General features: G+C 40.6%; 1 protein-coding gene across 3 annotated transcripts in view; it reads left to right on the forward strand.

The window, feature by feature from the left end:
* The first annotated feature begins 5,185 nt into the window (after positions 1–5,185).
* Positions 5,186–27,539, forward strand: part of RAD51 (RAD51 recombinase) — a 40,439-nt gene continuing 18,085 nt past the window's right edge. The window contains exons 1-5 of one of the 3 annotated variants that reach the window (XM_067028985.1): positions 5,186–5,354; positions 9,285–9,419; positions 13,778–13,915; positions 22,773–22,890; positions 25,143–25,234. In XM_067028985.1, the coding sequence (XP_066885086.1) occupies positions 9,333–9,419; positions 13,778–13,915; positions 22,773–22,890; positions 25,143–25,234 (435 nt within the window). In that variant the 5' untranslated portion in view covers positions 5,186–5,354; positions 9,285–9,332. Of the gene's footprint in view, positions 5,456–9,284; positions 9,420–13,777; positions 13,916–22,772; positions 22,891–25,142; positions 25,235–27,539 lie in introns of all 3 variants that reach the window. The other 2 variants (XM_067028986.1, XM_059058067.2) reach the window with 2 other exon arrangements.

Raw genomic sequence — 27,539 nt, forward strand, 5'->3', positions numbered from 1 at the left:
CAACTAGAGAGCCCAAGTGCTGCAACTACAGAGCCCACACGCTCTCTGGAGCCCATGGGCCACAACTAGAGAGAAGCCTGTGCGCCGCAATGAAGAGCCCACGCTCCACAATGAAAGATCTTGTGTGCCACAACTAAGAACCGATGCAGCCAAAAAATAAATAAATAAATAATTTTTTTTTTTTTTTAAAGAATGTTGGCCACCACCCAGTTCTATAAGATTTCAGTCGTTAGCAGTGCAGTCACTGACCTACAGTACACCCGAAAAAGGAATTCAGGGCAAAGAGCAGGACGAGGCATTTCCTGCTCTGGGAAAACTGGCAGAACTGGCCCTCAGAAAGATATTTTCAGGAGAAAATTTTATGAACCCAGTTTCTTGCATCTTCCCATACTTAGAAAAGCACTAACACCATTAACTAAGATATCCATTCCTTTCAAATAGCAGTAACCTTCTACAAAGATGTGTGCTTGTTTGCACATACCCCTTTGTTAAAATCACGTACATACTGGCCTCCCCCTTTACTTCTTTGGAACAGCCCTCAGAGCTTCTGAAAGACTGTCTCCTGGGTTATAATCTTCAGCTTAGCTCAAATAAAATTTTCTGTTTCTTTCTTAGACTATTGATTTTCCATCGACAATAGTCAAATGTTTCAATATTTTCCTTTATAGCTTTTGTAAGGCCCATGGTTTCTCTTAGAACTTTTATGGTTTAACACTTTATATCTTTGATCCATTTAGAAATTTATCCTAACATAAAGTATGAGATAAGGATCAAAATTAATTTTTTCAGATGGCTATGTGGTTATCCCAACACCATTTAATAAACCCTCTATATTTTTTCCCTCTGATTCAAAATTCCTCTTTTATCATATACTAAATTTCTCTGTATATTCATATCTATAACTGAGAGTGATAGACAGAACAATAGGCCCCCAAAGATGTCCACATCCTTTAAAAAAAATTATTTATTTATTTGGCTGCACCGGGTCTTCGCTGTGGCATGCGGGATCTTTTAGTTGTGGCATGCAGGATCCAGTTCCCTGTCCAGGGATTGAACCCGGGCCCACTGCATTGGGAGCATGGAAGCATAACAACTGGACCGCCAGGGAAGTCCCAAGATGTCCACATCCTAATTCCTGAAAACTGTGAATGTTACCTTACATGGCAATAGGGACTTTGCAGATGTTTTGAAGGATCTTGACATTGGGAGAGTATCCTGGATTAGCTGGGTGGGACCAGTGTAATCACAGGATCCTCATAAGAGGGAATCAGGATGTCAGAGTCAGAGAAGGAGATGTGATGAGGGAAGCCAAGGTCAAAGTGATTGTTGGCTTTGAAGATGGAAGAAGGGGCCTCAAAGCAAAGAATGCAGATGCCTCTAAAAACTGGAAAAAGCAAGGAAATAGACTCTTTCCTAGGACCTCCAGAAGGAACACAATTCTGCCAACACCTTGATTTTAGCCCAGTAAACTCAGAATTTAGGATTTCTGACTTCCAGAATTGTAAGATAATACATCTTTGTTGTTTTAAGCCACTAAATTTGTGGTAATTTGTTACTAGCAGTGATAGGAAACTATGACACTGGGATAACTAGTCTGTGCCATTGACCTATCTTTTTAGCACAAGTACATTTTAATTATTGTAATTTTATAAGTTGTTTTAATAGCTGGTCAGTTCAGGCCCTTTTATTTCAGGATTTTCATGGCTCTTCTTGCTTTTTATTTTACCATATAAACGTGAGAACTAGCTTGTTCAGTTCCAAAATAAAAACCTTGTTGGTATTTTTACTGAGATCATGTTGTATTAAATTTAAAGATCAACTAATGGAGGCCTGCTATCTTTAAGATGTTGAGTCTTGAACGTCCCTGGTGTTCAGTAGTTAAGAATCCCCCTGCCAATGCAGGGGACACAGGTTCAAGCCCTGCTCCAGGAAGATCCCACATGCAGCGGAACAACTAAGCTTGTGCGCCACAACTACTGAGCCTGTGCTTTAGAGTCCATGAGCCACAACTACTGAGCCTGCGTGCCACAACTACTGAAGCCTGCATGCCTAGAGCCTGTGCTCTGCAACGAGAAGCCACCACAATGAGAAGCCCATGCACTGCAACCAATAGTAGCCCCCACTCGCCACAACTAGAGAAAGCCCGCGCATAGCAACGAAGACCCAGTGCAGCCAAATAATTAATTAATTAATTAATTAAAAAAGAAAGATGTTGAGTCTTCCATTACAAGTAGATAGTATGCTTTTCTGTTTTGTGTCCTTCTTGAATATCTTTTTAATTTATTTTTTTAAATTTTTTAAATTTTTGGCTGCGTTGGGTCTTTATGGGTTTTGTTGTTACTTTGAATGGGATCTTTTTTTCTATTACATTATCTGGTTATTGTTAGCACTTAATAAAGCTCTGATCCTTTTATATTTTGTAATTAGCTACACTAATGTACTCCCTTATTGTCCCTTAAACTATCCAGGTATATAATCATATCTGTAAATCTTTTCCAAGATTTGCATCTTTTATTATTTGCTTTTTATCTTTTATTATTTCATTCTTTTGTTATTGCACTTAGTAGCACTTTTTGCACAGTAAATAATAGTAGCAATAGATAATTTTGTTCTTGATTTTAATGAAAGTGTATCTAACATTTCATTAGCAAAGAGATGATGGCAGCTTGTTTGGGATATCTGTATCTATATATTACTGATCATGTTAAGCAAATATCTAATTCCTTTTTACCGTTTTTTCCCCTTAATCAGGAATTTATGTTGAATTTTATTGGATATGTAGGGGAGCAAAACTTGGCACACCAAAATGTCTCTTTGGTTTGTGGGTTATTTCCAGTTGAAAACAATCAAGGCCCAATCAAGGTCAGGAAATAACTTTGACCTTCCCCCTAATTGCCTAAAACAAGTCCACTCTGTGTTCCATTGTCTCTGCATGACCAAACAAACATTTATTTGCCAAACGTTTGCTTTTCTATCTGCTTGTGAATTGCCTTCCTCTCTTTTGAAGTCGTAAACCACTACCCCCAACATCCTCTTTTGTCCTTACTGAAGACAGTATTTAAGGTGAGGGTTTCTGCTGTTTTGAGGAGTAATTCAGTTTTGCTGGGTCACTCCCAGGTATACATGTTATTCAAATTTTGTTTGATTTTCTTGTCTTACATCAATTTAATTCTTAGATCAGCCAGAAGAACTTAGGAGGGTAGAGGAAAATTTCTTCCTCCCTGACAGATGCTTTTCCAAAATGATGAAATTAACCATTTGGTTTTTCTCCTTGACCTATTAATATAGCCAATTATAACTGACTTCCTAATATTGAATCGTCCTTGCACTACTCAAATAGATCACTTGGATGTGACACAGGGTTTCCCTTTCTGGATTTCCCTTTCTATACTCCAGGGTGACTATACTGATGAGATCACTTTTTCTTGAGACGAATTATCAAATTTCTGCTGATTAAGTTTTGGTCTTATTAGAAGTTGCCTCCTTGAGATTTCAGATAGGTCACTTACATTGTAACTTAGGATATATTCAAAACTTTTCAATTACACATTTATAAGTATTCTCATGGATTGCTAATTTAACTGATATCAAGAAATCTATTTTGTCTCATTTCCGACTTCTTAGTGGGTTGTCTTGGAGGAAAAGACATATTTGTTTAAGCAGAAAAAAATGGGAGATCATTGGAACATAGGGGTATTCTCACGGACCTCAAGAGCATTAAGTGCTGCTGGGCCCCTGAGAAATTGGAAAGATATGGAAAGCAGTCAGAATTCAAAACTGTTTCTTTCTCTATGACTCTCTCCCACTTTTAGTCTCTAAACTTCTTAATCTTTCCGCAGATGGGGTTTCTCTGGTTTGACATCCACACAAACAAAGGCATTCCATTTTAATGAAAGGTCAAAGTCATGTGTCTTCACTCAGCCAAGAGGGGCTGTGGGTTTGCAGGTGCTCTCAGGAGGAAAGTATGTGAAGAATAGGAGGTGAAAGTGGGTATCTCTGGTATGGAAGGCAGTTCACTATTATCCCCAGGTATCATCTATAACCACTAAGTTAGGTTGATTCTACCTCCAGAATGCTTCCTGAATCTGTTCTCTCTGTCACTGCTCTAGCTCAGGCCTTCCTCTCTTGCCTGAAATATTGCAAGAGCTTCCTAACAGTTTTTGTAGTCTTTACTCTCACTCTCCTGAAATCTACCCTTCAATGCCACAAGGTAACAGTGTGAGAATTAAATAAAAATTTTACGAATTTTAAAGCACTCCACAAATATAAAGTGGTGGGGAACAAAAAAACAGGTCTAAGCACATCACTCATCAGGTTAAAAACTTTGTTATTTCCCCATTACCTAAAGAATAAAGGCCAAAGCTCTATAATGGTCTTAAGCCTCTTCATAACCTGAAATAAACGTAATTTAACAGTCACAGCACCTGTTACGATCCTTCTTCTGCCTCATCAGACAACAGTATTCCTTGACCACACTGTTAATTTCCATACCCATGCTGCTCTATCCGCTTACAATGTTTTCCATCTCCTCTTCTTCGCCCAGGAAACCCTACCCAACCTTTAGAACCGTAATCAACTTTTAACCACGATAAGATTTACATTCTCAAAATCAATGTCTCCTTCCTCTGGAGTCCCTCAAATCTCCAGTAAAGTACCACAGCTGTACTGATATTTCAGTCCTTTCTTCCTCTCCTCCATTAGCTCTCTGTTCCAGCCTCATCCATCTACTCAAGCGTCCTCAGCTCCACCACCTACAAGGGCCTAGAAAGCCCCTGGCTCCAGAATTTGACTGAGTCGGATGTTCAAAGCAACCTGAAGGGCCAAATACCCCAGTTCAGATGCTTAAGAAACAAATCACGAGATCCGAAAACGCTAGCTATTCCCTACAGGTGGTGAGGAGCTAAAGCTGCGTCGCCCTCCCGCGGTGCATACTGGGAGATGTAGTCTCGGGCCGGCCTACTACCTCTTGGGAGTTGTAGTCCCCGATCTGGTAAAGGGAAGAAGGACGCAACTTCCAAATTTTGAGTTAGTCCTAAGGGAGAAAAACAAGAGGGGAACCTAAAACATCCTGCGAAGTCCAGTTCTTTCGGCTTATCTTGGCCTCACGAGTAGCCGAAGTGGCGGGGAGGCGGACCCCAGAAGGGAGGGGAGACGTTACGTTGACGCAGGCGTGACCCTGCCCAATAGGATTTGGCGGGATTTCCGAAAGCGGCAGATGGAGAGGGCGCTTCCGCCTGAGACCGAGGCCTGAAAAGAGCTGAGACGCGCACGTCCCAGGAACGCAATTAGGAGCTGAAATTCGCCTGGGTTTCGTGCAGAAGGCCGGAGCAAGGGCGTAGAGAAGTGGGGCGCAGGTGAGAGGGTCTGCAGTCCGTCCGGGGTCGGGCGTGCGCGGGTCCGGCGGACTGTAGTCGGAGCGCGCAGCCCGCCCAGGCGAGTTACGCTGCAGGCGGAGGTGAGTGTGAGGCGCAGACCCGGCCCCTTGCCACCTCGTAAGCCAGACCCGTACCCAGACCCATACTTGGGCCCCAGCTCCCTCAGCGGGCTTAGGGGCCCCTCCACGCCAAGTGAGAAGCTCGGATATGGCGGGGCGGGGCGGAGCAGGGATGTGCCCGGGCTCGTCCGACCCTCGGAGCTCATTGTGGCGAAAATAGAAACGCATTCTAGAGCTGGGAGGAACCTTACCGGCCTTCACTTGCAATATCCACTTTAAGGGCGTGGGCGAGGAAGCCCAAGATCCAGAGAGGTGTAGTGACTTAAAAGTCACAGCTCTTAAGCCAGAGCCAGGGTTTCCGGATTTTTGGTTAGTGCCCTTTCCATTACACAAAGTTTGGCTTACAAAGTACCCACCTCCAGTTGTCAATAAGGTATTTGCGTTTTTTAATGCGGAAGACAGTTCAAGTGATGCCTAGGGAATGATCTCTAGTGAGATTTGTTGTTTTTTCTTAACTTCTGAAGTGAAGTGTAATATACAAATAGAAAAATGCACAGATCAAAAGTGTTTACAGCTCCATGAATCATTACAAAATGAATATATCTGTGTAATCACCACTCAGGTCAAGAAATAGAATGCTGTTAGCACCCCAGAAGCCTCCCTTGTGCCCCATTCTCTAATACTCTCCCATCTCCCCAGAGGTAACCACAGTGTTGACTACTAACACCATTGTCTAATTTTGCCCGTTGTTGAATTTTGTATAAAGGAAGACTATATATTTTTGTGTCTGCCTTTGCTCAACATTTTGTCTGCAGGTTTGTAAATGTCTTTGCATTTAGCAGTTCTTTCTTGTTCCTATGTTGTATTCCTTATTCATTACACCTGTGGCGGATATTGGGATTGTTTCTAGTTTAACTTGTATGAGAAAGGCTGCTGAGAAAGAATATTTCTGCATACATTTTGGTGCACACGTGTATGCTTTTCAGTGGGTTAATAATAGAGTAGTGAGGGCTTCCCTGGTGGCGCAGTGGTTGAGAGTCCGCCTGCCGATGCAGGAGACATGGGTTCGTGCCCCGGTCTGGGAAGATCCCACATGCCGCGGAGCGGCTAGGCCCGTGAACCATGGGCAATGAGCCTGCGCGTCCGGAGCCTGTGCCCCGCAACGGGAGAGGCCACAACAGTGAGAGGCCGTCATACCGCAAAAAAAAAAAAAAAAAAAAAAAAGAGTAGTGAAATTCCTGGGTGATAGCATTTGCCTGTCTTCACCTTCCATATTTAATACCAGTTTTCTAAAATTGTCCAATTTACACTCAAACCAGCAGTGAATGAGTGTTTAGTTGTTCCACACGTTTGCTAATACTTAGTATTGTCGATCTTTTAAATTTTAGCTATTACCTTGTGGGTTTTTTGTTTTTTAATTATTTAATTATTTATTTCTATTTGGCTGTGTTGGGTCTGCGTTTCTGTGCGAGGGCTTTCTCTAGTTGCTGCAAGTGGGGGCCACTCTTCATCGCGGTGCGCGGGCCTCTCACTGTCGCAGCCTCTCTTGTTGCAGAGCACAGGCTCCAGACGCGCAGGCTCAGTAGTTGTGGCTCACGGGCCTAGTTTCTCCGCGGCATGCGGGATCTTCCCAGACCAGGGCTCGAACCCGTGTCCCCTGCATTGGCAGGCAGATTCTCAACCACTGTGCCACCAGGGAAGCCCTACCTTGTGGTTTTAATTTTAATTTTCCTGATCATTAATGAAGTTGAGCATTTGTTGATATGTTTATTAGCCATTTGGGTATCTTCTGTTGTGCAGTGCTTGTTCATATCTCTTGCCTATTTTTCTGTTGGGTTGTTTGTCTTGCTGATTTGAAGGAATTCTTTATATATTCTGGTTACCAGTTATATTTGTGGTAAATATTTTCTCCCCTCACTATCATTTGACTTCATACTCACAATGTTGTCTTTTGATGAATAGAAATTCTAAATTTAAATACAGTCTAGTTTTTCAGTCCTCTGCTTTTTGGTTATTGCTGTATGAATACAGTTCAAGCCATCTTTTTCATAAATTATGAAGGAAGACACTTAAATTTAAGCTACATTCAGGTGATTCTGATATTTGGAATTATCATAAACTCACATTATGCCAAACATGCCATCTAAGAGCTACACCTGAACCAATCAAGAACAAATGGTTATCTTCTGTCAGGTTTCTAAGAATGGAGATTTCTTCTTTTTTTTTTTTTTTTTTTTTTTAAATTTTATTTATTTATTTTTGGCTGCGTTGGGTCTTTGTTGCTGCACACAGCCTTTCTCTAGTTGTGGCGAGCGGGGGCTGCTCTTCATTGTAGTGCGTGGGCTTCTCACTGTGGTGGCTTCTCGTTGTGGAGCCTGGGCTCTAGGTGCGCAAGCTTCAGTAATTGTGGCATGCAGGCTCAGTAGTTTTGGCACACATGCTTCGTTGCTCTATGGCATGTGGGATCTTCCCAGACCAGGACTCGAACCCGTGTCCTCTGCATTGGCAGGCGGATTCTTAACCACTGTGCCACCAGGGAAGCCCTTATCTGTTGTCTTTTGAGTTAAATTTATCTTGCTTGTTAAATTGTCCAGATTGTTTTGGTGTGATTTAAGTACATTTATTCTTGTGGCCATCAAGACTTGTTTGCTTTTACTAATACCTCATAATAGAAATCTTTTTGTTCTTCATTCTTTTCAACCTGAGCAGTCTTAACTCTATCAAAATAATCTGACTTTTGGTATAGGCCTTATATTTATATGGAAGATTTCAAACTGAGCAGGGTAATTCCATGTTATTTATTCATTTGTGCATTCAGTGAGGTCTGGAATTGATTAAAATGGTGATCTTTATGGGACTTCCTGGTGGTCCCGTGGTTAAGACTGTGCTTTTAATGCAGGGAGTGCGGGTTTGATCCCTTATTGGGGAATTAAGATCCCACATGCCGCACAGCCCCCTGCCAAAAAAATGGTGATCTTTAAATTTCATACACTTCTATTAGAAGTAAACTGTGTGACTACAAACCATCCTTGCCTAAGGTGGGATTACTTCTCTTAGTCCATTGTTTCTCTATCAGGAATGGAGGCTTCTGGCAATTATTCTGTACCTTTGTTTCACTCCTGTCCCACCACCCCAAAACCCTGCTTTCTGGAAGGGAACAATGGAACTGAAACAGTTTAACCTTTCATCGATTTTTTTTTTTTTTTAAGTAGAGTTCTGGAAAGTCTGCATTACTTGCCAAATATTTACCAAACACCTAAGATTTACCTAAGATTTATAATGTATCTGGGGTGTATACAAATAAATGAGACTTGGCCCCTATCCTTAAATATGAAGCAGGGGAACAGAGGGATATAGTTGATCTAATTAAGCTGTTCATCTTTTTTTTTTTTTTTTTAATTTTATTTTTTGGCTGCGTTGGGTCTCCGTTGCTGCACGCAGGCTTCTCTTGTGCAGAGCATGGGCTCTAGGTGCGTGGCCTTCAGTAGTTGCGGCACATGGGCTCTAGGGCACCCGAGCTACAGTAGTTGTGGTGACAGGCTTAGTTGCTTCACGGCATGTGGGATGTTCCCGGACCAGGGATGGAACCCGTGTCCTCTGCATTGGCAGGTGGATTCTTAACCACTGGACCACCAGGGGAGTCCAAGCTGTTCTACTCTAAGAAGCAAGATAGTCGTGGCTCCTCCTAAAGTCTTTCTGATACAGCTATCTAGGTGGAAGGGAAGGCTGGTGAGAGATCTTTTTTCTTTTTCCTGCCATGGGTATGTCAGTGATTAAGCCAAAAGCCTAGCAAGTAATTCTTAAACAGATTTATTGTAAAACTATGTTTGCATCTCTGTACTTTCTCTAGTGTCCTTCCTGATGGCCATCTGTACTTTTCAGTATTGAACACTAAGTAATGGCTATGCAGATGCAGCTTGAAGCAAATGCAGATACTTCAGTGGAAGAAGAGAGCTTTGGCCCACAACCTATTTCTCGATTAGAGGTATGTGGTTGGTTGCTAATTTTAGAATTATAATGCTGGACAAGATTGTTCTACCTATTGGGAGAAATCACAACCTTTACATTAACCACTGGTTTACTACTTAAGGTCAAAATCCAAATTAGAGTTTTCAGGAAGGTTGTCAAGGATTCTGTGGAAAGGCTTAAGACAGTTGCTAAACACATCTGGCCAGATCTCTTTTTTTGTCAAGAATTCTTCTACTACATTATCATTTTTCTTTCTTAGAGCTGGATGTCAGAAACTAAGAAGCCCTATGATCCCATGGTAGAGTCTCTGCTGTTTGTACTAAGTATGAAATTACTGTCCAGGGTATTACAGTGGCCTGGGCCAGCTATGCAGGAAGGGGAGAGGAACAATGTCTCTCCACTGACCTCGATCTGTACTGAAGTTACTAGGAAGACAGCTGTCATAGGCAGAGAGAAGGACTTGGATTACATTGTGAGAGTTCAAGACTCTGCACAAGAACATCAAGCACCAGAGCTGGGGCCTTGCACTATTTCTGTGCATTGTACAAAAGCCCCAGGGTGAGTGCAGTTGACTTGGGCTAAAAGAAGCAGGAGAAAATGCTGAGAAAGCCTTCATTCTTCTGTCTTTTTATGCATATTCCTCCCATTGCCCCCTAAGCTTCCACTCTCTGGAAGTTAACTTAAACAGGTTTGAGATAAACATTGGAAAATTCAGAGTCATAACTTTTGGTTTCAGTGAGCATCCTTATGCCTACACATGTGTATTGCTTTTTGCTTAAATGTTAATAACAGACCAGTTTCTATGGGCACGTACTATTCTCTCCCCTCTCCCAAACCTTCCCTGACTCCCAGATACATACACATTCTCCTAATAATTCATGCTGTCCTAGAAGTCATGGTTTTGGTGGCTAATAAAATCAAAGCTGACTTTGTATATAGGGAGAAAGAAGTGCCTTTGGGTGGTTTGTTTTTGAGAAGTGGTATATAAATCCCTGACCAAAAGTAGTTTTCTCCATCTTTAATATCAGTTGTTAAAACAGAGCTTTCCAGTCATTGTGCTACAAAAAGGTTATGCTAAGATATGCTTCCCTTAGCTCTGGGGCAGTCTTAGCTGTTTATCCCAGCTTAGTGTAAAACATATTTATGTGTGCTTGATGTGGAAAACATTGGGAAATGTTTAAAGTGGGCTTTTAGGGCCCAGGGTGTCAAAGTTCATTTAGAATCCTAGTCATAAAAGGTTTAGAGTTACAGGTTTAATCCAATTCATGACTAGAGTCTTTTAATATACATAGTGCTAGTTTAAAACTACTGGTTTTGCTCTCCAGAAAGTGGGCATAGAGGGAACCTACCTCAACATAATAAAGGCCATATATGACAAACCCACAGCAAACATCATTCTCAATGGTGAAAAACTGAAATTATTTCCTGTAAGATCAGGAACAAGACAAGGATGTCCACTCTTGCCACTATTATTCAACATAGTTTTGGAAGTCCTAGCCACGGCAGTCAGAGAAGAAAAAGAAATAAAAGGAATGCAAATTGGATAAGAAGAAGTAAAACTGTCACTGTTTGCAGGTGACATGGTACTATACATAGAGAATCCTAAAGATGCCACCAGAAAACTACTAGAGCTAATCAATGAATTTGGTAAAGTTGCAGGATACAAAAGTTATGCACAGAAATCTCTTGCATTCCTATGCACTAACAATGAAAGATCAGAAAGAGAAATTAAGGAAACAATCCCATTCACCATTGCAACAAAAAGAATAAAATACCTAGGAATAAACCTACCTGAGGAGGTAAAAGACCTCTACTCAGAAAACTATAAGACACTGATGAAAGAAATCAAAGATGACACAAACAGATGGAGAGACATACCATGTTCTTGGATTGGAAGAATCAATATTATGAAAATGACTATACTACCCAAAGTAATCTACAGATATAATGCAATCCCTATCAAATTACCAGTGGCATTTTTTACAGAACTAGAACAAAAAATCTTAAAATTTGTATGGAGACACAAAAGACCCCGAATAGCCAAAGCAGTCTTGAGGGAAAAAAACGGAGCTGGAGGAATCAGACTCCCTGACTTCAGACTATACTACAAAGCTACAGTAATCAAGACAATATGGTACCGGCATAAAAACAGAAATATAGATCAATGGAACAGGATAGAAAGCCCAGAGATAAACCCACGCACCTATGGTCAACTAATCTATGACAAAGGAGGCAAGGATATACAGTGGAGGAAAGACAGTCTCTTCAATAATCAGTGCTGGGAAAAATGGACAGCTACATGTAAAAGATTGAAATTAAAACACTCCCTAACACCATACACAAAAATAAACTCAAACTGGATTAGAGACCTAAATGTAAGACCGGACACTATAAAAAACTCTTAGAGGAAAACATAGGAAGAACACTCTTTGACATAAATCACAGCAAGATCTTTTTTGATCCACCTCCTAGAGTAATGGAAATAAAAACAAAAATAAACAAATGGAACCTAATGAAACTTAAAAGCTTTTGCAAAGCAAAGGAAGCTACAAACAGGACGAAAAGACAATCCTCAAAATGGGAGAAAATATTTGCAAACGAATCAACAGACAAAGGATTAATCTCCAAAATATATAAACAGCTCATGCAGCTCAGTTTTTTTTTTTTTTTTGCGGTACGCGGGCCTCTCACTGGCGTGGCCTCTCCCGTTGCGGAGCGCAGGCTCCGGACGCACAGGCTCAGTGGCCATGGCCCACGGGCCCAGCCGCTCCGCGGCATGTGGGATCCTCCCGGACCGGGGCACGAACCCGCGTCCCCTGAATCAGCAGGCGGACTCCCAACCACTGCGCCACCAGGGAAGCCCCAGCTCAATATTTTAAAAAAACAACCCAATCCAAAAATGGCAGAAGACCTAAATAGACATTTCTCCAGAGAAGACATACAGATGGCCAAAAAGCACATGAAAAGCTGCTCAATATCACTAATTATTAGAAAAATGGAAATCAAAACTACAATGAGGTATCACCTCACACTGGTTAGAATAGGCGTCATCAGAAAATCTACAAACAACAAATGCTGGAGAGGGTGTGGAGAAAAGGGAACCCTCTTGCACTGTTGGTGGGAATGTAAATTGATACAGCCACTATGGAGAACAGTATGGAGGTTCCTTAAAAAACTAAGAATAGGGCTTCCCTGGTGGCGCAGTGGTTGAGAGTCCGCCTGCCGATGCAGGGGACATGGGTTCGTGCCCCGGTCCGGGAGGATCCCACATGCCGCGGAGCAGCTGGGCCCGTGGGCCATGGCCGCTGAGCCTGCGCGTCCGGAGCCTGTGCTCCGCGACAGGAGAGGCCACAGCAATGAGAGGCCCGCGTACCGCAAAAAAAAAAAAAAAAAAAAAAAAACTAAGAATAGAATTACCATATGATCCAGCAATCCCACTACTGGGCATATACCCAGAGAAAACCGTAATTCTAAAAGACACATGCACCCCAAAGTTCGTTGCAGCACTATTTACAATAGCCAGGTCATGGAAGCAACCTAAATGCCCATCAGCAGATGAATGGATAAAGAATATGTGGGGGCTTCCCTGGTGGCACAGTGGTTAGGAATCTGCCTGCCAACGCAGGGGACACGGATTCGAGCCCTGGTCTGGGAAGATCCCACATGCCACGGAGCAACTGAGCCCATGCGCCCCAATTACTGAGCCTGCACTCTAGAGCCCATGAGCCACAACTACTGAGCCCATGTGCCACAACTACTGAAGCCTGTGTGCCTAGAGCCCTGCTCCACAACAAGAGAAGCCATGAGGAACCTGCGCACTACAACAAAGAGTAGCCCCCGCTCGCCGCAACCAGAGAAAAGCTCACGCACAGCAACGAAGACCCATCGCAGCCAAAGATAAAAGAATATCTTTTAATTTAAAAAAAAGAAAAAGATGTACATATATACCATGGAATATTACTCGGCCATAAAAAGGAATGAAATTGGGTCATTTGTAGAGACATGGATGGATCCTAGAGACTGTCATACAGGTATAGAGAACAAACATGGACACCAAAGAGGGAAAGTGGTGGTGGTGGTGGGATGAATTGGGAGATTCGGATTGACATATATACACTAATATGTATAAAATAGATAACTAATAAGAACCTGCTGTATAAAAAATAAATAAAATTCAAAAACCCACTGGTTTTGATAATGGATAGGTTGATAATTTGTTTTTAAATACCTCACATTTTAGGTCATACTTTTCAAAGCTTTTGCATATAATATCACAGTTAAAAAGAGCTCTGTGAAATAGGTAGGACAAATAACCACATTGGATAGATAAGGGAACCAAAGCTTAAATTTATCCATGGTTTTCTTCACTTGCAGCAATGTGGCATACACGCCAATGATGTGAAGAAATTGGAAGAAGCTGGATTCCATACTGTGGAGGCTGTTGCCTATGCACCAAAGAAGGAACTAATAAATATTAAGGGGATTAGTGAAGCCAAAGCTGATAAAATTCTGGTAAGTACTGTTTATGTGACCGAGGGAGGCAGTAGTGGTACGAAAGGGTGTTCAGTGAAAGGCTACGGTCTTCCTCCTTCCACCCGTCCTGTGTCACCCTCTTCCCCTTTCCAGAAGTGACTGCATTACCAGTTGATTATCTTTGTATGTGCCTCCTTGCATAAATTGGGAATTTTCTTAGGGAATTGCAGTATCACGGGTTATGATATAAATACTTCTAAAGTGACTACCAGTTTGCACTCCCACCAGCAGTGAGTGGTATGTACCTTATCGTTCTGGATATTATGATTTCATGCCCTAGAAATATACTCATTAGTATGCAGCCACAAAAAATAGTTTTGAAGAATATCCATTGACATAGGAAAATATTACTGATATAAGAAAGCAGGTTAACAAAACATGTTTGTGTGCATATATGTTTTTGTTTTTAAAAATGTATGTTTTAATATATGTATAGCACATACACTGGGGGTAGATACACTAAAATATCAACATTGTTTCTGGATGGTGAGAATGTGAGCAATTTTTATTTTTGCCTCAATTTTCTGAAGTTTCTACAGTTTCTATGATAAACATGTATTACTTTAAATAGAAAAGCTGTTTTTATTGCTTGAATATTAAAGTCATGTTAATTAGGCTTTCAGGGTGTATAATCTGTTAGTCAACTAGTCATAAGCAAGATTCTTTAATAAGAAAAAAATGTGATTATGAATCATACGCTTGTTTTTTTTAACCTAAATAAATGACATAAAAGTGATTTCACTGGCTTAACCTAAATGAGGTAGTAACTTAATAACCCTTTATATTATATAGCACTTTAACTTTTTTAAACCTTTTTTTAATTGAATTTTTATTTTACATTGGTGTATAGTTGATTTACAATGTTGTGTTAGTTTCAGGTGTACAGCTAAGTGATTCATATACATATATCCACTCTTTCATATTCTTTTTCCATATAGGTTATTATAGAATATTGAGTAGAGTTCCCTTATAGCACTTTAACTTTGAAATCCCATTCCTTTCATATATACAGTATTCTCACTTAGTCTTCATAATGACACTGGGAAAGATAGGACCAGTATTATCTCTGTCTTACAGATAAGGAAACTTAGGCACAGTGATTCAATTATTTATCCAAAGTCATGCAGTTAATCACAGAACTAAGACTAGAATCCAATTATTTTCATCCTGATATACTGTGATCCTTTCTCATTTCTCTCCAAAGTCTTATGGCTACTATTCATTTTTCTTGCTTCATATATTCATTTAGCACTCATAATACCTTGTGATTACATTTTATTTTATGCACTTATCCTTTGGTATTTACAGGCTATACCTTGGAGATGATAGCAGGTTAGGTTCCAGACCACCATAATAAAGCAAATATTGCAGTAAAGTGCCACGAATTTTGTTGTTTCCCAGTGCATATAAGTTGTGTTTATACTGTTCTGTAGTCTGTTAAGTATACAATAGTATTATGTCTACAAAAACAATGTACATACCTTAATTTAAAAATACTTCATTACTAGAAAATGCTAACCATCATCTGAGCCTTCAGTGATTTGTAATCTTTTTGCTGGTGAGGGTCTTGCCTCCATGTCAGTGGCTGCTGACTGATCTGGGTGGTGGTTGCTGAAGGCTGGCGGGGGTTGCAGCAATTTCTTAAAATAAGACAACAGTGAAGTTTGCCATGTAGATTGACTCTTCCTTTCAGGAATGATTTCTCTGTAATATGCAGTGCTATTTGATAGCATTTTACCCACAGTAGAAATTTTTCCAAAACTGGTATCAGTCCACTCAGACCCTGGCACTGCTTTATCAACCAAGTTTATGTCATGTTCTAAATCTTTTGTTGTCATTTCACCAGGGTCTTCACAGCATCTTTACAAGGAGTAGATTCTATATTAAGAAACCTCTCTTTGCTTATCCATAAGAAGAAACTCCTCATCCATGAAAGTTTTATCATGAGTTTGCAGCATTTCAGCCACACCTTCAGGCTCTACTTCTCATTCTTTTGTTACCAACCAGGGTTCTTGGCCTTCTTAATCAATGGAAATTGATCAGAGGCCAGACAAGAAATTCAGGCAAGGCTTTATTGGGGCTCCTGCTGCAGCAGGGGTGAGCAAGAACAAACAACAGGTTCCTTTGCTTGCTGGATCCCTGATTGGGGGAGAGCTTGTTCTTTACGTGGGGTGAGGGTAGGGGTGTGTCCAGGCATCGGGCTGGAGGAGTGGCTTCGGTGGTTTGCCCATCCCTTAGTCCGTGTTTCGTGTAGGGGGCATGGCAGTACCTTCCTTTTGCTCCAGGCTCTTCAGAAGTGACAGTTGGGTTTTTTGGTCTCTTTGTATGTTTTGTCCAGAATTTGCCCTAATTGCGCATGCAGACAGTTATTTTTTGTCCCATACAGTTTCTTTGTATTTTGTTGCTCAAGGAGAGGTGTGTCCAGGTGCAAGCATTGCAGCACTGCACCAAAGGGTCCCAGGTCCCAGCCTGTTTCACTTTTGTTATTTCTACCACATCTGTATTTACTTCCTCTGTTGAAGTCTTGAACCTGTTAGAGTCACCCATGAGGGTGACAATCAACTTCTTCCAGACTCCTGTTTAATGATATTTTGATCTTTTCCCATGAACCACGAATGTTGTTGTTGTTTATATATACCCTTTTTTTTTTTTTTTTGCATTACACGAGCCTCTCACTGTTGTGGTCTCTCCCTTTGCGGAGCACAGGCCCAGCGGCCATGGCTCACGGGCCCAGCCGCTCTGCAGCATGTGGGATCTTCCCAGACGGGGGCGTGAACCCGTGTCCCCTGCATTGGCAGGCGGACTCGCAACCACTGCGCCACCAGGGAAGCCCTACACTTTTTTTTTTAACGAATGTTCTTAATGGCATCTAGAATAGTGAATCCTTTTCAAAAGGTTTTTAACTGACTTTGCCCAGATCCATCAGAGGAATCACTCTCTATGGCTACTATAGCCTTAAGTATTTCTTAATTAGTAAGACTTGAAAGGTGAAATTACTCCTTGATCCAGAGGGTGCAGAATGGATGTTGTGTTAGCAGGCATGAAAACAACATTAAATCTCATTGTACATCTCCATCAGAGCTCCTGGGTGACCTGGTACATTGTCAATGAGCAGTAAAATTTGAAAGGAATCTTTTTTCTAAGCAGTAGGTCTCAGAGTGGGTTTAAGATATTCAGTAAACCATGTTGTAAACCGATGTGCCATCATCCAGACTTTGTAATTGCATTTATAGAGCACAAGCAGAATAGATTTAGCATAATTCTTAAGGGCCCTAGGATTTTCAGAATGGTAAATGAACATTGGCTTCAACTTAAAGTCACCAGTGGCATTAGCCCCTAAAAAGAGAGTCAACTGGTCCATTGAAACTTTGAAGCCAGGCATTGACTTCTGTAGCTATGAAAGTCCTCAATGGCTTCTTCCAATGTAAGACCATTTTATCTACATTGAAAGTCTGTTGTTTAGCTTAGCCAGATTCATTCATTATCTTAGCTAGATCTTGTGGACAACTTGCTGCAGCTTCTACATCAGCATTTGCTGCTTCACCTTGCTCTTGAATGTTATGGAGATGGCTTCTTTCCTTAAACCTCATGAACCAACCTCTGCTAGCTTCACACTTTTCTTCTGCGGCTTCCTCACCTCCCTCAGCCTTCACTGAATTGAAGAGAGTGGGGCCTTGCTCTGGATTAGGCTTTGGCTAAAGGGAATGTTGTGGCTGCTTTGATCTTCTACCCAAACTACTAAAATTTTTTCCATGTCAGTAGTAAGGCTGTTTCTCTTTCTTACCATTTATGTGTTCACTGGAGTAGCACTTTTAATTTCCTACAAGAACTTCCTTTGCATTCACAACTTGGCTAAGGGTTTGGCACAGGATGCCCCGCTTTCAGCCTATTTCAGCTTTCAACGTGCCTTCCTCACCAAGCTTAATCATTTCTAGTTTTTTATTTAAAGTGAGAGATGTGCAACTTCACTTAGAGGCCACTGTAGGGTTATTAATTGGCCTAATTTCAATATTGTTGTGTCTCCAGGAATAGGGAGGCCTGAGGAGAGGGAGAGATGGGGAAATTGCCAGTGGGTGGAGCAGTCAGAACACACACAACATTTATCAATTAAGTTCAGTCTTATATAGGCGTGGTTTGGGGCACCCCAAAACAATTATAGTAACATCAAAGACCACTGACCACAGATCACCATTACAAATGTAATAATAATGAAAAAGTTTGAAATAATGTGAGAATTACCAAAATGTGACACAGAGACATGAAGAGAGCAAATGCTTTTGGAAAAATGGTGTATATAGACTTCCTCAACACAGGGTTGCCACAAACCTTCAATTTGTAAAATGCAGTATCTGTGAAGCACAATAAAATGAAGGGCAATAAAATGAAGTACGCTTGTATGTTGTTACAGAGTTTGATTATCTTTACTCTTGGAGTTTTCTGTAGTGTAAAGCAAGTATTTAATTTATAAAATTATATATTTATAGTTTGTGTTGACTACTGTTATAGTTATACAGAAATTTTCTATGAAAAATAATCTTCAAATGCTAAAGAATCCTCAAAAAATGCATCCTACAGCTTCAGTGCATGTAGTTCTGCCACATAACCTAGTCAGATGGACAATATCTGACATTTATTTAATATCTCATACAATAATATATATACAACCCAGTAAATTGTTTTATTGTGTATTATACTAAGAGCTTTGAATTTTTAAGCACTGTTATTTTATAGTATTAATTCAGTGGGCTCAAAAATTATAAGTAATTCTTACAGGCTCCGGACGCACAGGCTCAGCGGCCATGGCTCACGGGCCCAGCCGCTCCACGGCATATGGGATCTTCCCGGACCGGGGCACGAACCCGTGTCCCCTGCATCGGCAGGCGGATTCTCAACCACTGCGCCACCAGGGAAGCCCCTATAAGTAATTCTTAATTTAAACCCTTAAAGATGTTGCCATCCATGAAGTATGAAGTTGTCATTTATTGGATTGCTCAAATAAATAAATTTGTTGAAGTGGTGACTTAATTGAATAAGTAAGAATTCTGAATACCTAATAATTCTTTGAAAGATTGTGATATTAAGCCAGTAGGTGTCCCTAAAGTCTATATGTTGTTGATTACTGGGCATCAGTTTTTGTGACTGAACAAATCCTGACCTTTACTTATGCCTTGTCAGACATAAAAAACTCCGTGTCAGACATTGAAAACTCCTACAGATAAGACAGATGAAAGCAAGCTTATTATATAAACAAAGAAGTCAAGTTCTGCCAGATTAGGCAGTTGGCATGGTTTTTACATCAAATTTCAATTTGGTTATAATCTGTTCCTTTAAGAGCTCATAGACTAGAAAATGTCAGGGTTAAAATGACAAGAAGGGAAAACATCTTCTATCAGTTTGGTTTTTTTCCTTCACTTTTTTTAATTTTTATTTTTTTTGCGGTACGAGGGCGTCTCCTGTTGTGGAGCACAGGCTCCGGACTCGCAGGCTCAGTGGCCATGGCTCACGGGCCCAGCCGCTCCGCGGCATGTGGGATCTTCCCGGACCAGGGCACGAACCCGTGTCCCCTGCATCGGCAGGCGGATTCTCAACCACTGTGCCACCAGGGAAGCCCTTTCCTTCACATTTTTGATTAAAATTTTTGAACTTACTGCAAAGTTGAAAGATTGTTACAATGAACACTTAATTTATCCACCACCTAGACACTGCTGTTAACATTTTAATATACTTGCTTTATCATCTGTTTATCTCTCTATCCAGCCATTAGTCCATCTGGGATTTTTTTTATGCTTTTCGAAGACAGTTGTAGATGTCAGTACATTTCCCCCTAAATATTTTAGCATATATTAACTAGAGTTAAATATTGGTTTATAGTTCTTCTCCCCTCTCTTTAGTATTTTTATTTTCTAATTTTCATTCATCCTGAAGATTAGTAAAAGTTATAGGAAAAAAAGAAGGAAAGAAAATTCTCAAAGAAATAATACAAGATTTCCCCGAGCTAAAGGGAAGCAGGAGTCTAAGGCCCCACACACAGAGTGTCAAAGATGCACACCTAGACTCCTCAGTGTGAAATTTTCAGTATACCAATTATAAGGAGAAGATTCTGAAAGATTTCATAGAGAACAATGTAAGTGACCTCTAAAGGAACAAAAATCAAAAAGATAGCACATTTCTTATTAGAAATCTGGATGGTAGAAGCTAGTAGAGCAGTGCCTTCAAAATTCTGAGGGTAAATAATTTTAAACCTAGAATTGTTTGTGGCAATATTATTCACCCAGTGTTAGGGCAGAATACAACATTTTCAGAAATACAAGAATTCAGAACATTTTTCTCTCATCCTATTCTTTCTTAGGAAGTTACTTGAGGATATACTTTACTAAAATGAGGGCAGGAAACATAGGATCTAGGTTGAAGAGACTCCAACTCAAATAGTCAGTGAAGGAAAGCCCAGGACAGTAGATAGCCCGGAGAGCAGATAGACCTGTTTGCAGAATAAAAGGATATCTTCAGGGGAAAAAAGGATTAGCAGAATACATAGTAAGATTGAGAGGTTGGAAAATTTGAGAAATGATAAAGTCAGAGAATACTAGAGAAAGAAAGACATGCCTCAGATATAAAATCAAGGTAAAATGGAGCATGATTTTGAAACTAGTGGCATATAAAAAAGAATTCATTTGAATTTGACAGAAACCTTTGAGAGACATCGGTTGTTAACATTGGAACCTTAGTGAAAGAATTGTATTTCCAGCACACCATGTGGTTCTGCAATAACTATAATATAAACATTGTAAGGAGTTTTCAAGTGAAGTATTAAGCATATAGAGAAGTTTAGAGAAAAATGCAAACCCACGATTCAGCTGTTTATTGGTTTTTTTCCCTTTGTGGAAAGTTTTAAAGTTACAAGTTTAATCTCTACTTGCTATATAGATCTATCCAGATTTTCTCCTCCCTCCCTCCCTACCTCCCTTCCTTCCTTCCTTCTGACTCAAACAATTTATTTTAGTGAATTTAGATTCAAGCTCAGCTAATCATTTGGGGCCTGGACTTGGATTCTTTTTTCTACTTCAGTGAGTTTTGATAGTTTGTGTCTTTCTAGGGATTTCTGTATTTCTTACAAGTTAGCTAATCTGTTGGCATATATTTATTTTTGTAATGTTTGTAGGAATGTCCCTTCTTTCATTTCTGATTTTAGTGATTTGAGTCTTTTTTAATCAATTTTGCTTGTTTCTTCAAGGAACCGACTTCTGGTTTCAATGATTTTTCTCTATTGTATTTCTATTCTCTATTTCACTAGTTTCTACTCAAATTTTATCTTCTTCCTTCTTGCTTTATGTTTAGTTTGCTCTTTCTTCAGTAACTTAAGGTGGGAAGGTTAGGTTACTGATTTAAGATCTCTCTAATATAGGCATTTACAGCTATAAATCTCCCTTTAAGCACTGCTTTTGCTGCATCCCATAAGTTTCGGTATGTTTTGTTTTCATTTTCATTCATCTCAATGAATTTACTAAATTCCCTTGTGATTTCTTTGATTCATTGGTTATTTAGGAATGTAATGTTCAATTTCCATGTATTTGTGAATGCATTTATTTTTATTTTTTACTTATTATTTTTTATAAATTTATTTATTTTTGGCTGCATTGGGTCTTCGTTGCTGTGTGCAGGCTTTCTCTAGTTGCAGCGAGCGGGGGCTACTCTTCTTTGCAGTGCATGGGCTTCTCATTGCAGTGGCTCTTGTTGTGGAGCATGGGCTCTAGTCGCCCCGGCTTCAGTAGTTGTGGCTCGTGGGCTCTAGAGCGCAGGCTCAATAGTTGTGGCACATGGTCTTAATTGCTCCGCAGCATATGGGATCTTTCCACACCAGGGCTCAAACCCATTTCCCCTGCATCAGCAGGCAGATTCTTAACCATTGTGCCACCAGGGAAGTCCCCCTATTTAAAAATTTTGGTATCAGCCTATAGACTGATCATTAATGATTTATCATTGACTACAAAGTAGGATTAAATGTTCTCAACCTTGACAGGGTAAAAGAAAATGTACAGCTGACAGAGATGGAAAAGTAGGTGTGGAGGGAGCAAAAATCAAGGACAAATGTCCTCATTTAACAAAGTAGAAAGTTAAGAGATACATTCTGTGGTTGATAGAACAGGAAATGAAAGTTTAAATATGTAGGACTTTGTACTGTATTGTTGGGCAAAGTACATATGTGTTGGTTGGTCTATCATAGTTTTTTATTTTTAACTACATGAATGTATTGGCAATTTAAAAATTAATCTTCTTGGAGTCTCTAAATTAATTCATCCTTTATTTGCCAGAGAGATAAAATAATCCTAGAACTAGAACTACTAGTATTTTGATAACTTTTTTAAAAAATTTATTTATTTATTTTATTTATTTATTTTTGGCTGCATTGGGTCTTCATTGCTGCGCGTGGGCTTTCTCTAGTTGCGGCAAGTGGGGGGCTACTCTTCACAGCGGTGCGTGGGCTTCTCATTGCAGTGCCTTCTCTTGTTGCAGTGCACAGGCTCTAGGTGCGTGGGCTTCAGTAGTTGTGGCATGTGGGCTCAGTAGTTGTGGCTCGCAGGCTCTAGAGCGCAGGCTCAGTAGTTGTGGCGCATGGGCCCAGTTGCTCCGTGGCATGTGGGATCTTCCCGGACCAGGACTTGAACCTGTGTCCCCTGCATTGGCAGGCGGTTCCTTAACCACTGCACCACCAGAGAAGCCTGATAACTTTTTAAAGAGAGATCATTCTGGAAATTTTCTTAGATGTTATCTCTTCCCACTGTATGCCTGGTTTTACTAAGCTTATTTCATCAATTTGGCATTTCTTATTTTTCCCCAGACTGAGGCAGCTAAATTAGTTCCAATGGGTTTCACCACTGCAACTGAGTTCCACCAAAGGCGGTCTGAGATCATACAGATTACTACTGGCTCCAAAGAGCTTGACAAACTACTTCAAGGTATAGTAATCCTTTATCCTATGCTGTGAACTGCAGTTAGCAAAGTATCCAGGTTATAGAACATAACTAAATAAAATATTTGGGTTGGGTTTATGTGTTAGATAGAATTAAGAAATAAAGAGAAGTATTCACATTAAAGAAGGAAGACCGCTGAAGGGTGGTACTTGACTTGAAAAATACTAAAATTATCTGCCAATTAAATAATCTAATCTCCATTTAATATTGCATTCTGAGAGTAAGCTCCCTCTGCCTAAAGAAATAATTATAACCTTTTATCTACCACAAGGTAGAAAATCTGATGACTGGTTAAAACACTCCATGCTTGAATACTACATTGTAGTATCAGTACATTGTAGTGCACACTAACCTTCAGGACTTTATGGAAAGCTGTAAAGTTTTTGAACTTTTGAAAGCACTGCTGTCCTAAATTTTTGCAAAGTTAGATTTGGTCCTTGTTGCTTCCCCAAATATTCGATCATTCAAGTTTCCTTTTTTTTAGGGCACAAAATAGCATGGGTTCAGGAATCACACTCAAATTTGAGCGTTTGCTTTCTCTCCTGTTCCCCCTCTCAGCATTTACTGGCTGTATTACATGGTGCAAACTACTTATTGTGTTCTACGCCTCGGTTTTCTTATCTTCATAATGAGGACAAAAAGACTTTCTACCGGCACTTCCCTGGTGGCACAGTGGTTAAGAATCTGCCTGCCAATGCAGTGGACATGGGTTCAAACCCTCGTCCAGGAAGATCCCACATGCCGTGGAGCAGCTAAGCCCATGGGCCACAACTACTGAGCCTGCGCTCTAGAGCCCATGAGCCACAACTACTGAGCACCCGCGCCTAGATCCCATGCTCCACAGAGAAGCCACTGCAATGAGAAGCCCACACACCACAATGAAGAGTAGCCCCTGCTCGCCACAACTAGAGAAAGCCCATGCACAGCAACGAAGACCCAATACAGCCATAAATAAATAAATTTATTTTTTAAAAAAAAGACTGCCTACCTTATAAGTTACTGGAATTAAATGAATTGATATATATATATAAATAGTGCCAGATACACAAGAGACATTTGGTAAACATTAGATATTATTTATAATTTATTTTTTTTAATGACTGCTTATTGACTTGTGATGGCATAGTTCTTTTTTTTTTAAATTTATTATTTATCTTTGGCTGCATTGGATCTTTGTTGCTGCGCATGGCTTTCTCTAGTTGCATCAAGCGGGAACTTCATTGCGGTGCACGGGCTTCTCGTTGCGGTGGCTTCTCTTGTTGAGGAGCTCGGGCTCTAGGCACGCGGGCTTCAGTAGTTGTGGCTCGTGGGCTCCAGAGTGCAGGCTCAGTAGTTGTGGCACACAGGCTTAGTTGCTCCGTGGCATGTGGGATCTTCCCGGACCAGGGCTCGAACCCATGTCCCCTGCATTGGCAGGCAGATACTTAACCACTGCACCACCAGGGAAGTGTGGCATAGTTCTGTATATTGATTTGTGGTGATAGTGAAATGAAGCTACAGATGTGATAAAATTGCATAGAACTACACACACACAAATGAGTGCATATATACCTAGAGAAATCTGAATAAGCTCTGTGGATTGTATCCATGTCAGTTTTCTGATATTGATACTGTATTATAGTTATGTAAAACGTTAACATTGGGGGAGGCTGGGTGAAGAATTCATGGGCCCTCTCTACATTTCTTTGAAATTTTCTATGAATCTAGAATTATTTCAAAATAAAATATTTTTTAAATTACTGCTTGTTGAAAATTGGGTTTCTAAATTATATAAACGTCTTTCTGATGAGCTCCTAGGACATTCTTTTTTTTATAAATATAAGTTTATTTATTTATTTTTGGCTGCATTGGGTCTTCCTTGCTGCGTGTGGGCTTTCTCTAGTTGGCGGTGAGCGGAGGCTACTCTTCATTGCAGTACGTGGGGTTCTCATTGCTGTGGCTTCTCGTTGCGGAGCATCTGCTCTAGGCACACAGGCTTCAGTAGTTGTGGCATGCAGGCTCAGTAGTTGTGGCTTGTGGGCTCTAGAGTGCAGGTTTAGTAGTTGTGGCGCACAGGCTTAGTTGCTCTGCAGCATGTGGGGTCTTCGCAGACCAGGGATCAAACCCATGTCCCCTGCACTGGCAGGTGGATTCTTGACCACTGCGCCACCAGGGAAGTCCCCCTAGGACATTCTATGATTATTGTTTCTAAATATTTGGATTGTGCTAAGAGGTGTTTCTTATTGCTCTTCTATTAGGAGGAATTGAGACTGGATCCATCACAGAGATGTTTGGAGAATTCCGAACTGGGAAGACCCAGATCTGTCATACGTTGGCTGTAACATGCCAGGTGAGCTGTTGGGGCTCTAACTAATCAGATCAGCAAGAATGTGTTGATTCCTATTATTAGCAAGCATCTGTTAGCATGGACAAAAAATGCACTTTCTCTGTTTTCAAGAATGCTATAGCTAGGGGAACTTCCTGGGCCATCCAGTGGTTAAAACTCTGTGCTTCCACTGCAAGGTTCAATTCCTGGTTGGGGAACTAAGATCCTGCATGCCACATGGCTCGGCCAAAAAAGAAAAAAAAAAAAAAAAGAATACTATAGCTAGTTAAAAGATAGACTGCTACTGCAAGACTTCCACAGCGTAGAAACTTTCAGATTATTAATTTCACATACTTTTTTTTTTTTTTTGCTGTACGCGAGCCTCCCACTGTTGTGGCCTCTCCCGTTGTGGAACACAGGCTCCAGACGCTCAGGCTCAGCGGCCATGGCTCATGGGCCCATGGGCATGTGGGATCCTCCCAGACCGGGGCACGAACCTGTGTCCCCTGCATTGGCAGGTGGACTCTCAACCACTGCGCCACCAGGGAAGCCCTCACATACTTTCTTACCAACCACTAGGCCTCCCCTGGCTTCACCTGCCCTCTTCACTAGTTTATATTGTATGATTCATCATTAAATGATTCATTAAAGCCATTCCTTTACAGATACCCTCAGATTTACATCCCCCATCTGAAGAGATGCCATTCCTAGATAAACCCTATCTGTCTTTTCAGTGCCTGTTCCCAAGTAGCTGATCATACTGGAGAAAAATCCTAACATAAAGGTGATTGGCGTCACTTTAAATTCAAGATGACAGACTTTAAGTTAACATTCAGTACTGCTTGGCAGACCTACTGAATTTCTCCTCTGAAAAAGGTTGAATTCAGGCAAACTTTTTCCCACTCAGTAGGACAGTTATCTCTTATTTTGTCCTTTCTTCTCAAACTTTCATGCTTCTCTTCAGCCCTCACTCTTAGCCAAATGACCTAACCTGTTCTTCACATCAAAACTATAAAACCCACCTACCTTTTTTTAAAAATTGATTTTATGAAGTATAGTTGATTTACAATGTTTTGTTAATTTCTGCTGTATAGCAAATTGATTCAGTTATACTAATATATACATTCTTTTTCATATTATTTTACATTATGGTTTATCACAGGATATTCTTTTTTTAATATTTATTTATTATTAATTTTTATTTTCTTTTTCTTTTTGGCTGTGTTGGGTCTTAGTTGTGTCACACAGGATCTCTTCATTGAGGCATGCGGGATCTTTTGTTGCGGCACGCGGGCTTCTCTCTAGTTGTTGTGCACGGGCTCCAGGGTGCACATGGGTTCTGTAGTTTGTGGCACATGGGCTCTCTCATTGAGGCACGCTAGCTCAGTAGTTGTGGGAGGCGGGCTTAGTTGCCCCGCGGCATGTGAGATCTTAGTTCCCTGACCAGGGATCAAACCCATGTCCCCTTCATTGGAAGGTGGATTCTTTACCACTGGACCACCAGGGAAGTCCCTATCACAGGGTACTGACTGTAGTTCCCTGTGCTATAGAATAGGACCTTGTTGCTTATCCATTCTATATATAATAATTTGCATCTGCTAATCCTAAACTCCCACTCCATCTCCCCCCACCGCCACCCCTCCATTGCTCCCTTCCAGCAACCAGAAGTTGGTTCTCTATGTCTGTGAGTCTATTTCTGTTTCATAGATACGTTCATTTGTGTCATATTTTAGGTTCCACATGTAAGTGATATCATATGGTATGTCTTTCTCTTTCTGACTTATTTCACTTAGTATGATAATCTCCAGGTCCATCCATGTTGCTGCAAATGACAATAAAAAATACCCCTCAGCCCAACAATGTATTGCTTTGGTAAACTGTAAAAAGGATTTCAGAGAGAGAGATAGTTTTATGGAAAGATGAGTTCAAAGTTAGAGATGGTGGGTTTGAGGTGTTTTGAACAAAATAGCATTACAGATCTTCCTTGACATATGATGGGGTAACATCCTGATAAACCCATCGTAAGTTGAAAGTCATAGGTCACAAATGCATTTAATACACCTAACCTACTGAACATTGTAACTTAGCCCAGCCTACCTTAAACATGCTCAGAGCACTTACAGTAGCCTGCAGTTGGGCAAAATCATCTAATACAAAGCCTATTTTATAATAAAGTATTGAATATCTCATATGTAGTTTATTGAATACTATACTGAAAGTGAAAAACAGATGGTTACAAGTGTACCAGCTGTTTACCCTTCGGCTCAGGCAGCTGACTGGGAGCACAGCACACTGCTGCTGCCCAGCGTCACGAAAGTATTGTACAGCA

Source organism: Kogia breviceps, chromosome 3, assembly GCF_026419965.1.
Source record: "Kogia breviceps isolate mKogBre1 chromosome 3, mKogBre1 haplotype 1, whole genome shotgun sequence".
Taxonomy (NCBI): domain Eukaryota; kingdom Metazoa; phylum Chordata; class Mammalia; order Artiodactyla; family Physeteridae; genus Kogia; species Kogia breviceps.